This window comes from Poecilia reticulata, linkage group LG1 (genome assembly GCF_000633615.1).
Source record: "Poecilia reticulata strain Guanapo linkage group LG1, Guppy_female_1.0+MT, whole genome shotgun sequence".
NCBI classification, from domain to species: Eukaryota; Metazoa; Chordata; class Actinopteri; order Cyprinodontiformes; family Poeciliidae; genus Poecilia; species Poecilia reticulata.
Window position 1 is genome coordinate 21,354,562 of NC_024331.1, and position 12,246 is coordinate 21,366,807.

The 12,246-nt window shown below is 36.9% G+C and overlaps 1 protein-coding gene across 18 annotated transcripts in view; it reads right to left on the reverse strand.

The window, feature by feature from the left end:
• Positions 1 to 3,351: 3,351 nt before the first annotated feature.
• The window catches only part of LOC103469399 (ankyrin-3-like), a 67,368-nt gene continuing 58,473 nt past the window's right edge, over positions 3,352 to 12,246 (reverse strand). For 16 of the 18 annotated variants that reach the window (XM_008417150.2, XM_008417142.2, XM_017305054.1 and 13 more), the window contains 6 exons: positions 6,892 to 8,460; positions 6,354 to 6,443; positions 5,899 to 5,982; positions 5,605 to 5,760; positions 5,029 to 5,184; positions 3,352 to 4,227 (listed from right to left, as the gene is read on the reverse strand). In XM_008417150.2, the coding sequence (XP_008415372.1) occupies positions 4,213 to 4,227; positions 5,029 to 5,184; positions 5,605 to 5,760; positions 5,899 to 5,982; positions 6,354 to 6,443; positions 6,892 to 8,460 (2,070 nt within the window). In that variant the 3' untranslated portion in view covers positions 3,352 to 4,212. The remainder of the gene's footprint in view (positions 4,228 to 5,028; positions 5,185 to 5,604; positions 5,761 to 5,898; positions 5,983 to 6,353; positions 6,444 to 6,891; positions 8,461 to 12,246) is intronic. The other 2 variants (XM_008417133.2, XM_008417165.2) reach the window with 2 other exon arrangements.

Here is a 12,246-nt window from a genome sequence, read left to right on the forward strand (position 1 = left end):
CTGGGATGTCTTCTATGTGGAGCAGAGCTTCGGCTGGCTGTGTGTCACCATGGCAGAACAATGACGGTGTCTTTGTTGTCCACATTGTTTGCTGTCTCCAACTGGTTTCTTTTCTTTTTCGAAAGGGAAAAGATAAGCGTTTCATTTGACAAAAAGTATGATGTCAGTGCATTGCACTACTCCTTACATGGTGTGTACCTGTTGCCAGCATGGCAATGGATGGCTTAACATGTTTAAGAAATAAATATATCAGCTAAAAAGTGTGATGAAAAATGGGTTTTAACTCATGTCTGTGTGGCTGGTTGATTGGCTTTTCTGCTGTAGAGCTACTGTTGTGTATGACCTTAGTGTGGAAAATGCGTGCGTTCTTTGATTTAGATCTATATACTCTATGTATACCCTTGAATTTTAAATATACAGATGTTGAGAATGAGAACAGCTGTGTATCTGTTACAACTGAGTTTAACTTGATATTCTTTATTTATCTCAAGATATGGTAATCAAGCAACATTACCAGTCAAAGGTTGATTTACACTCATTGGCATAGATGTCATTGAATTGGGGCTTTTAATGTTGCATTTAAGCCATTCTGATCTTCCAAATTAAATGATTTAAGCTCTTCCTGTTTTAAAGGTGTCATTGTCTCAAACAACAATGAATTTTGTAAACAACAATTTTGTTCACAATATTTAATTTACGGCTTTTCTCTAATCCACAAAGTGTCCAATCTGTTGATGCAGGCTCAATTATACAGGAACCTTTGTTAATGTTTGGTTCATTAACTAGCTTTGTCTTATCCATGTGGTTTTTGTAGTTAATAACAAGCTTCTGGAAGTTGGTCAGGATGTTCAGCACCAACCCAGGAATCACCAAGTATTACGCCCATCGTGAACCAAAAGATGCATGAATGCCAGTGTTTATAATTACGTCATGTTAATATCACCATAGATTTGTGAGAGCTAAGAAAGAATTCCTTTCTTTAAAATAAACACATCCAAATGTTAAAGCCTAATTACAAAAACATGTGGTCACAGGGCTGCTTGTGTATTTATATCAACTTTATATTTATATTTATATTAACTTACTTGAGCCTGTATCTGTAACTTTTGTCTCTTTGTGAATCGGAGAAAGTCAACAAATTCGAACTAGTGCGCCTGACTGTTTTTAAAATCTATTAAAGGTGTATTCTGTGTAATCATTCCCCCTTTAAAAAGAACAGGTACAATTATTTGATTTGGGAGATCTGAATGTTTACATAGTTGAGCTTGCTTTCAGATAAGTGTCTGTAAACTCCAGATTGGTACTGTAATGTAACCATTATTATGAGAAAACTGGCTTTAGTTTGAAATATTGTCATGATAATAAATTTTTTTTCCCCCCAAACTGCCAGTTGGCTCCTCTGTAATAACAGGTCTTTAATTTCATTCATTTTAAATATTTCTGAGTTGGAGCTTAACATTTTATGAAATTACAGTTATTAAATCAAAACATTTATCGCATAGTCATGAATGTGTTTACATCTGTTCTGTGAATAACATTTTTAGTTCTTATTCGTGGCACATTTCCATAAAATATAAAAGTATATCAAACACTTTTAAAATTATTTCCTACATTTCTCTCTGAAATTCTAACTTTTGGGCTAAATCCTAACCGATGGTGACCCATTTGTTTCTTATTCTAGTTAATAAGTTTGTTAGCTTCTCCTTATCTTTTTTAATTTACCACATATTTTAAACATGGTTAAGATCTGAGAATGTGCAATAGACTCAGAATTCATGATCCACTTTGTTATTCAGTCATCCTGCAAAAATGTAATTTTCAAACTGAGTCTGTGTTGCCAGAAGAAGTAGGTCTTGAAATATGTTTTGATTCTACCCCTTATTCATGGCTGCGTTCTTAGCCAGAAATGCGAGTAAGTTCACTCATCTTTTCTTGATAAATTGGGCTCCAGGCGGACAACTCATTAAAAAACATATCTTTTTGAGTCTTTTGATGCAAGTATGTTATCAGAACAGAAATAAAAGCCGCACAGTTTACAAATGCTCGAACTCCAACATGCTCTGAACACTGAACAACTTGTTTTCTAGTTTCTCATTCCTTTACAGTTTTTGCCGATTCTATTACACCTGACATAAAAAAAATCTGCCATAAATTCATTGTGAGCTTTAGTATTTTCCGTCTGTGGAGTGGCGTCTATCTGCAGGGATTCAAAGCCGTGGTACACCCCAACTATGTCGCCAGTCAACTTTTATTCCATCGCTAAACCTTAAAGCATATTTGGACTTTGTGAACCTGATGCTGAAACTCGTTTAATGGCCACGAGAGGGCAGTATAACTTTTATCCTGCACTTAATCCTTTAAACATGCCACAAAACCTATCAAAAACAGAAGAATCACTTTGCAACCATTAGTCTTAAAATATATCCATCATATAATGTGATGTAGTATAGATACCAAAGAGGATATCACAGAATCCACTGTACCAACATTGTATGTTTGTAGGTTTTTATTTTCTACCAGTCATAGATACACTGCAGCCATTTACTTTTAGTCCGTTTGAAATTTAATACAATAATTCATGCCCTTGTAGATAATTATATAATTATGAGCTGTATATGCACATAACTGTCATCAAAAAACAATGCTGTTTCAGTAAACTAAAAGCAAACCTGTCACAGTGAACTTCCACTATTTTGCATGTTTTCTTTAAATCACAACGTAAACAGTGAGAGTGATATACATGTCCCAGGTAAGCACAGTGACATCGTTCAGCCATCTTGTGTCATTTCATCGTCCTCCACACCCCACAACCCTCTGCAACGAAACTGCCCCTTTACTGTTCCCTTATGGCCTGTGCACAAAAAGCGTGGAAGGGTTCCCACCTGACATTCAGGAGTGCAAAAGCGGTTTTATGTAAAATAAACAAACACACACTCATCCACTCAATTAAATATTTTCTCAATGAAAAAAAGAAAAAAAAAAGAGCTAATAAAGCTTTTACATTAAATGGTTCAGCAAATACCTGGGTATGCTCCACAGAAACGTGTGAATGTTTTTCTTTTCCTGATGGATATACCTGAAATTTAAATAGCTTTTGAAGTGGTGATGCTTGCAAAACTCTAGTGAAACCAGTCACCACTGCTGCAGCTTGATCAGCACACATTCATCATCCAAAGCTCATGAGTCAAGATCAGAAAGCCAAGGAACAAATGTAATTACACATAAAAAGACACACTGAGGAAAGAAAAAGAAGTATGAAAGACAGTCCACAGAGCGGCAAAGCAGTCAAAGCCGGGATCTCACTGACACGTGTTGATTAGCCATGCCAGTTTTACTTCACGTGAGTGATTATTAATTCCTAGGCTACAGATGTCAGCTATTTTCATATAATAGATAATACATGTTTCTGGCTACTAAAGACGAGAGTACACATAGTCTACACGAAACACGACAGCAGCAGTTACATTTTGTGTCAGCACAGTCTGTTTTTCTGTTTGTGACATCCTGACCACCTGAGTCAAGGAAAAAAAAATGAAAAGGACTCAAGCTGTTGGTGAAAGAACCATGTTAGGGCCAGAGTGATGTAAATTATATATTTTTTGTTTAATTCTGAACCCTTATGAAGACATCAGTAGCTGAATTTATTTTAAGTTATTCTTTACCTTAGATTGTATTCCTCTGTTTTTATCATGTGTTTTCCTATTGCTCTTCCACGTGTTTAAAGCAAAACTACGACAACCTGGACATTAAGAATAATTCAATAAGGAAACAGAAGGCTTTCTTTGGTCATAAAAAGGCAAAGCAACTTCAGATAATAACGTAAAAAATCATGGTTTGATAACGTCAAAAAAAAAGAAAAAAAAAAAAAAGAAAAAATTTGGAAAACAAAAATTAATCTTCCAGGACTGAAATGGGAAGACTGTGGTGTCTCTGAGGTGCACACTGGGATTGCATGTGGCTAATGCATAGGATTAGCAGGGACTTTAGCGTGGACAGAGCTGGGAATCTGGGGAGAGAGTTAGTCATTCAGTTGCTCTTCCACCTCTGTTTTGTCTTTACTGTTGTCCTCATTTTCATGGCAGCAGTTAAAAACCTGGTGGAGTTGCTACTATTGATCACAGGCAACTGATCTTTTCCTGGGTCCTCCAATTGCGGAATGAGGATGTCTTCGTGCTGCCCGGATCCTTCCACCACCGTTTGTGGGTTGAACCTTTACGCATGTGGGCCCTTAAGACAGAATAAGAAAATGCTAAATATAAGTGCTAACAGGTACATTTAATTATTACAGTGGGAAGAACACTCAAATTGAGGTATTTTCAGCATCAGTGAGGTGTTGAAAGATAAAATTGAAAGAACCAGAGAAATGGAAATGTTTTTCTGTCTAATGCTTTTCAGTTTCCGATCCTTCTTCTGTAATAAAACAATGTGGATTTGGATATATCTGCAACTCAGTATCAGCTATATCAGTTACACCATGAGTGTGTGACCTTGCCTCTATCTGCTCCTACTACCAATAATTAATAACTGCTGAGAGTAGATTAGCTCAACAATAGTTTTACATGCTTTTATTAGGATGTTTTATGATATAGTTCAGGCCAAAACTTCACAAAACAACAGAAAAGTTGATAAAGTTCTGGAAAAGCCAAATCACTTAAAATAGTAAATCACTTAAAAATGAAAATTGATTGGGCAATCTCTCGACTACAGGACTGAGCTCAGTGTTTTTTGATTGTGTTTTCAAGTTGAGCTTAAGAATTTGTCATTTTTTTGATGTTTTTTTTTTTTAACCATCCATTGCTAAAACTGACCTATTTGTTCAGGATTGCACAGGGCCTAATGCCATGGTTTTGTCAGCACAGTCCGTTTTTCTGTTTGTGACATCCTGACCACCTGTGACCCTTGCCATGTGACCCTTCATGGGTCACATGGCAAGATGCACGGTATTGCTTGTCAAGGTTGCTATTTCATCACAGATCAAAATAGTTTGCAAGATCTAATTTCAGGAATATCAAGAAGTTGTTTACAAACCTGTTTGGAATAATTTTGAGCTGATGGGAGCTTTGAGGCCGAAGACGGATCTCCCTGGGAAGTTGCTGTCCTTTCCCCTTCAACCACAGTTTTCTTATCTGATTCAACTTTTTCTTGCCTGGATGACAGGAAGCCTTCACTTTTTAAAAATGTGACCTAGGTGGGCATAAAATATTATCAGTATATTTACAATCTTTTGCAAACAATGCAAATGTCATATTATTATAATTATTGCATACAGTGCTGAGAAAAAACATTTGACCCCTTCCATATTTATCCTATTGTTTTTTTGTCACACTTAAATGTTTCAGATCATCAAACTAATTTCCATATATGACAAAGATAACCTTAATACACAAAACCAGCGTTTTAAAATTTTAATTTCCTTTATTGAAGACAAAAAGCTTGCTAAAATAAACTGTTCCTCATTTGACCCATTTACTACCCTCTCTCATGGGGCAATGTTAGTTTAAGTTCAGAAATATTTAAATGTGAAAACAAATCAAATAAACAAGAAATCTAAAAGGGGAAAAATACTTTTTCAGGGTACTTTATAGATATTGAGAGTACATGCACCTCTGTGTGGTCTCCAACACTTTTTAGTACGGTCCGCTTTACCGTCCTGGAGTAACCGTCTTCGTCTGCTACAGTCAAAGAGTCCTGAGAAGCTCCTTCTGATGGTATCTCTTCACCATCCACAGAAGCACACTTGCGGATTACTTTTCGTGTAACCTGAGTGAGGAAATTGTTTGCATGTCATAAAAGGCAACAGGATGACATCAAATCAACACTACACATTGAAACAGCTGTACAAAACCCTGTAGTGGATTAAAAAGGTTAAAAGTTAGAGAAAATGAAAACCAACTTTACCCTTTTGACAACTAAATGCCCATTTTCATCTCGGTACTTTTCTTCAGTCACGGACTGAGTAGGGAGGTGAGCTACTTCATCAACCTGTTTGAGAAACAGAACAATTGTCAATCAGAAAGGGCAGTTTGGTTCAGAACGAGTTTGTATATTCATCACCGCACTCGGCAACACATGGGGCAGAAACATAGTACTTGCATTTCAGGTTCATAAGAAAAGTTTGGGAAATTAGGGAAACGGCAACAAAACATTAAGGGTTATTCCGTCAAAAGAAATCGGCAAAGACGTGCTCACAGCAGAATAAAACACCTCCAAGACCTTCAGCCATCTGTGCAAACAAAGTGGAAGTTAAAGTCCTGAAACACACATGTTCATTCGTTTTATTTGGTAGAGAAAGACAGTAAAGTCAAGGTTTCCATGCCAAATCAGCGCATCATCAGCCATGCCTAATCGGATACCTTGATGAAAATTCTCCTTCGTATTATTCTGGTGGTCAGAAACTCCTCATCTGAACTTTCTGATATTGATCCAAATTCTGCAGAGTACTCCTGACCAAGCAATACAAATCTGTTCAGAATCAATTCATTTAGTCCCCTTTTTAAAGATTTTGTTTGTAGCAAAGCAAGCCGGGAGCGGAGTGGAATAATGCACTTTCCAGTGTGTTGGATGTTACACTGGGAAATATAACACAGCACTCGGAAAACAAAACAAAACAAACAAATTAAACATTTGGAAAAATGTCATGCTTGAAATTTTGAAAGAACAAATCATCACCAGGTGACATTGCTAAGTAAAGCTGCAGTGACACATGCTGAGTTAGGGTTTGTTAAATTGGAAATAAAATAAATGTGGTTCATAGCGAAATGTAGATTAAAATTTTCCAGCCAGAGGGTTAGCAGTCATTTCTTCATGAGGCAAATCTAATGAACATTATTACTCGGCTCTGGCAAAACAAAACAAAAAAAACTCGGATGATCTTTTTTACGCTCGTCTTACCCTTTGCAGAGACTTATCAGTATAGTAAGTTCCAGAAGGTAGAGAAGTTTTGCATAGAGAGAATTCTTCATCTGATGTCTCTGAGTGATGTAGTGATTCTCTGCTCTCTTCAAGTTCCTGATTGTACGACTCATGAACCAAAAGAGCATCTTCATAATCTTCACTTCCAGAAGACGGGAGCATTTTTTGCTTTGCCTTTTCCTGTGTCCCTGTGTCGAGCTGATGCTGAGCTGGACCTGCACTACCAATTGTCTCAGGTGCATCAAGTTCATTCTCTGACAAATCCGACACTACTTGTTTGCAGTCAAAAAAAGACTCCATGTCAGAATATTCCAGGTTTGGACTGTCCTTTCTGCACTGTGCTCCATCAGTAATTCTGAGAGGGGTCCTGGCATAGGTCCCCGAAGCAGAGGAGATCTCTGCAGCTTCTGGTGGGTTGGTGTACTCCTCATCAGAACCTGATGAGGAGGTTTCAGTTTTGAGTTTGAATGTAGGAGATTCAGGGGCAAAATATTCATACCCATTCTCATCAGAAAGTTTTTCTACACTCCTGGAAGAGGGGTAAGGTATCAGCTCATCAAAGCTGAAATGTCTCGAAGATGTAGATATGTCAGGAGTAAAATCAGACACAGGCTGGGTAGATATGGCTTTAGTGGAGGTTCCCTCCCATAAACGTTGATCTCGGTTAGTCTCGGCAGAGACATCTTCTGTTGTGCCCCTTGACTCTAAAGACTGTGTAGGTAGGCATTGTCCTTCGCCATTTGAATAGGTGTTTGTCATAAGGTTTTTCCTGTTGAACTCATTCAGATTTTTCTCAAGTGTGTCTCTCGATGAAGAAAATGTTTCAGTATGACTCTGAATACTTTGGCAAGACTGAAAGTGTCCAAAGCTTTGTTGTTGAGTTTCCTCACCAAATCTTTGATGGACTTCGGGGATTGACGGAGCTTCAGTTGGTGATGAATTTGATTCTTGATGAATGTCAGAGTCTGACTCAGACGCATCTTTTGTATCGAGACATTGTCCTACATTTGCAATACCTTCTGTAAGCTGTGGAACAGGAAACACACCGACTTTATCTATTTTTTCAGTAGGGTATTCCTCTTCAGGTGAAAGTTCCGCATATGTGTAAGCTTCTTTCTCCTCTGGGCTGCTATCAGAGGACTCTGATGCATTTGAATCAAGTTTTTCTGGTGATAACTTGAGTTTCATTTCCTTCAAATCATAAAACATCTGATCGAGCTGAGGAGATCCACATTTCTGTGATGTTGGGCTAGAGTTTGAGGACTTGATAAGTACAGAATCACAGTTTTCTTGTGATTCTAGAGTCTCAGAGTCTGACTCATTATATTCATATTTTCCCTGTGGAAAGCTACTTTGGCTGGTTGATGTAATGTCATATTTAGTGTTCACTACATCCAACACAGGTTCATCGTGGGATGTTGTCATTGCTGTGTTTGAATCATATGTCAACAAAAGTGTCTCTGCTTGCATGCCCTGAATTTGTCCCATATCAACATTGTTGTGTTTTGGGGCTTGAGCAATATCTGTCTTGAAAGTTGAAGATGATACCTGAAAGAAATAATACAATGGAACGGGGAAAAAATGCATAAATACTTTTTGAAGACCCTTTGGAAAGCAACACTCAAGCCAAAATGCTTTTTGTACTTGAAAGCGCAAGAGTTAAGCCTGTTAAAAATTTATTTGTAGCCCAACATGCATGAGTATTATGCATAAGATTATACCTTTGAACAGGAGAGCTTTTCTTACAGTGTTTTTCTGTCAGATTGGAGAGATCTGTTCTAGTATGATAGATGGTCACACAGTAGTTTAAGCAGACTCTATAAAAGGTTGCATAATACCATAGTTTTCCACATTACAGAAGGGCACAAATAAATTTATATTAAAATTAGAATGACTAGCAGTGATGAAGGGGATGATGAGTTTATATAACTTTTATATAAAGTTGTTTCCAAGAAGCAAAATATGTGCAATGATAAAATAGTTCTGATAGCGTCAGGATTGTCTGTTGAGGTTCTTATACTTCCCTGAAAGACAGAACAGCAGCTCCTTTTCAGCAGAGCTTTATACCCCTTCACTAACACACAAACACATGTTACCCAAATTGCATTATGTGAAACCAGAATAATTAATAAGCAATTTTTGTATTTTTGTGTCTTGAGGAAAGATCCTTTGTGAGATCAGATAGAAAGAGTAAGGCAGTTATCATTTGTGTCAGTGGAGAGGTATGCCTTGATAACACTGTGTGGATATATAGTTTAAATGTAATGTAAACATACACATTTCAGTCAAGAGCGAGTGTCACTCAACACATGCTTCCACTTGTTGCCACTTACAACCGTTACTGCAGTTAAGAAAGAATAGAATGAAAAAACTGAAGCTCATCTCAATTATTATGGGGTCATATGGGTTTAGATTAGTTTTGCTACATTGAAGAATCATCTCAATGTTTGAAAAGCAAACATGCGGCAATAAAGCCTTTACTTGTTAAATGCCCAAGAAGCATCAAAAGTAAGACTTTTTATAGCGCCACATTAATTTAAACATTTTGAAACCAACACTGCACTCATGAACAAGCAAGTGCTTGTGCTTTCTTACCAACACCAAGGGATCTTTTTGTTGTCTTTGAACATGGATTTCCTTTGAGGAGAAATCTTGAGGGAGAGGCTGTCCTAATAAGCACTCTAGATTCAAGCACTCTCCACACAAGGACGGTTTTTCACTCAGTCTTTTTTTGCTTGACCATGTACATCAAAGCCAGCATGAGGAAACCACTCCCTTGCTTTTACAGATGGCATGTGATTCAACTTGAAACTAAAGCAACCACTAACAAGTGACGTCAGTGAAACAACTTGTGTCAATATAAGAGTTCTGACAGCACATTGAAAAGTAGACTGATCATTACTGTTACAACCTGATAAATACCTGCAGGATGTTGCTACTGATGGCCACTACATAGCTTTGTGGTCGCTGCCACCAATTAGTAGTAGTAACTATTAGTATAACTCGCAAGAAATGACTCTCTCCATCACAGAATACCTACAATTTTTCTGGTTTATGTTATTATGAGGTTAGTGTTGAATAATTAATTGCCACACATTAAAAAACAGTAAATGTTTCACATGCTTATTTTCACACAAGTCTTTATATTAGTCTCACTTCCAATTTAAAGGACTTTTGTCTCACTGTATTGCTATTTCCCGCTACTTCACAATTGAATAAGCTTGTTCACACGAGAAATCATTGAAAACAAGGGCGGCGACAAACGTAAACAGTAACATGAGATTATATTCGTAATTCAGCCATGGTGCTCATCCTCTATCGGCTATCAGAGGAGAACTTGGCATCTTATTCGGATGTTGGAGTGATGAGCCCCTTATACCTGGGAGTGGCTGCGTTTTGGGGAATACATTCAAATGACACACAACTTTTTATGAACTGTGTAATGCTGTGAGAGCTCCGGTGGAGCCAGTTGCACATTGTCCGCATAAACATCTGACTGCATGCATCAAATTTGGGGAAGGATTTGTTTCTTAATTTTCAAAAACAGACTTGGTGACTTTTGGTGATCTTATTTGGAGACTTAAAAAAATTATAGGATAAAAGATTAAACATACCAAAATGGAGTTATTTTTGTGCCACCAACATGAGCATATAGTGACCAATCCAAGCACACAGTGAGGCTGATCTGAGAGCATATATCTATGTAAATGAACAGTAATTTGAGGTGTCTCCATTTAACTTTCACACAAGCTCATTGAAACGTGTTGTGGCACACACTAACCTCTGACCTCTAGTCTGCATGCCTTTTGCTCGCGCTCGACCCAGAAAATGCATTCACACTTCAGGTGTAAGTATATAAATCACGCCACCAGTATGATCTTTTTAATCTAATCAGAGTATTCCTTGAAAATGCTCTATTTGCTGGAATGAAAAATAACCAACAACAATCAAAAAATCAAAATACCAAACAACCAAAGTAAAAGAAACACTTGAATTTGGCAAGCTGGGAAAATTTTGTTAAGCATACAAATATTGTGAATTTTAGGCAATATTTTCAAGTTTTTTAAGCAACTATATAATATGTAAAATGTTTCTTATTAAGGAGTTTAGCTCCTTAATAAGACAAACCTATTTTTCCTATTTTTATTAGGAAACATAAATATAATATCAAAGATAAATATTTTATACTTTTACTGTCAACTTTTAGAGAAAAACGCATCTGAAAATACAAGTAGAGGTTTTTCATCAAGTCTGAAAATATGAAAATAGCTGAAGAAAAAGATTGATCTTCCTCCAAAAATCTACAGTAAAATCTAAAAATTGTTCAATATACAAAAAAGTTTGAAGAACTATACTAAATACTCTAGATTATTATATTTTCTTAAATTTGCTGCAGTATTATGACTTGCTTGTTGTGCAATCTTAATTTAGTATTTTCACAGAAACTCTGAAAAGCGAGCAAAGAAAGAGGTGCAACAAAACAGAGACATGATCATGCCAGCTAGCTGAGAACAGGTAAAAAAGAAGTAGGAGCATGCCAAAATACTATTGAGTGGACTTGTGTGGGACTTAAAGCACACTCGTCAAATGATTGTCTATTCATATTGATATATGTGCCAATCATCACTCTCAATACAAATTGGTAACTGCACACACTAAAATTTGTGGCACAAACAAAATGGCAGAAAACATTTTAAAAACTTGCATATAATAAATATTTTCAGAAGATGAAAAGGATTACATTCATTTAGCTAAACAATTTAAAAACTACAGAGACTGGGGAGGTACGGAGGTACAGTGAGAGCATGGTCCCACATAGAAAGGATCATGTAACTTTGAAATAAGAAGAATGTTGTTTTTTAAATGAGATTGTTGAAAAGAATAATACTTATCGTATGGATGAAAAGTTGAAGCAGATGCGGCAATGTTGAGGAATGGATGTGGGTAAGGAAAGGGATATCCTCCCTTCTCAATTTGGTTGTCATAAAAATCCACTGTAAATGTTTCAGGTTTGGTAGAATTAACCAGTGAAGAAAAAGTCAAAGAAATGCCTGAATATGTCATTGATGGGGAACACGAATCAGAACACGTTCTGCGTTTACAACTGTTATCCAGTTCAAAGTCTGACACAACTGATTGAGGGGACTCTCGTCTGTTGTCCTCAAAAAGACTTTTCAGACACATATCAGTGCCTTCCCAATCTGACAATGTAGATTCTGGTGTAAATGACCTGAGTCCTGTTAACTCCGCACTGCATTCAACATAACATCTGAAATCAGGAATTGGCGAATCTGAAGACACCAGCCTAAAGTCACTGCAAGATCCCATTGATTC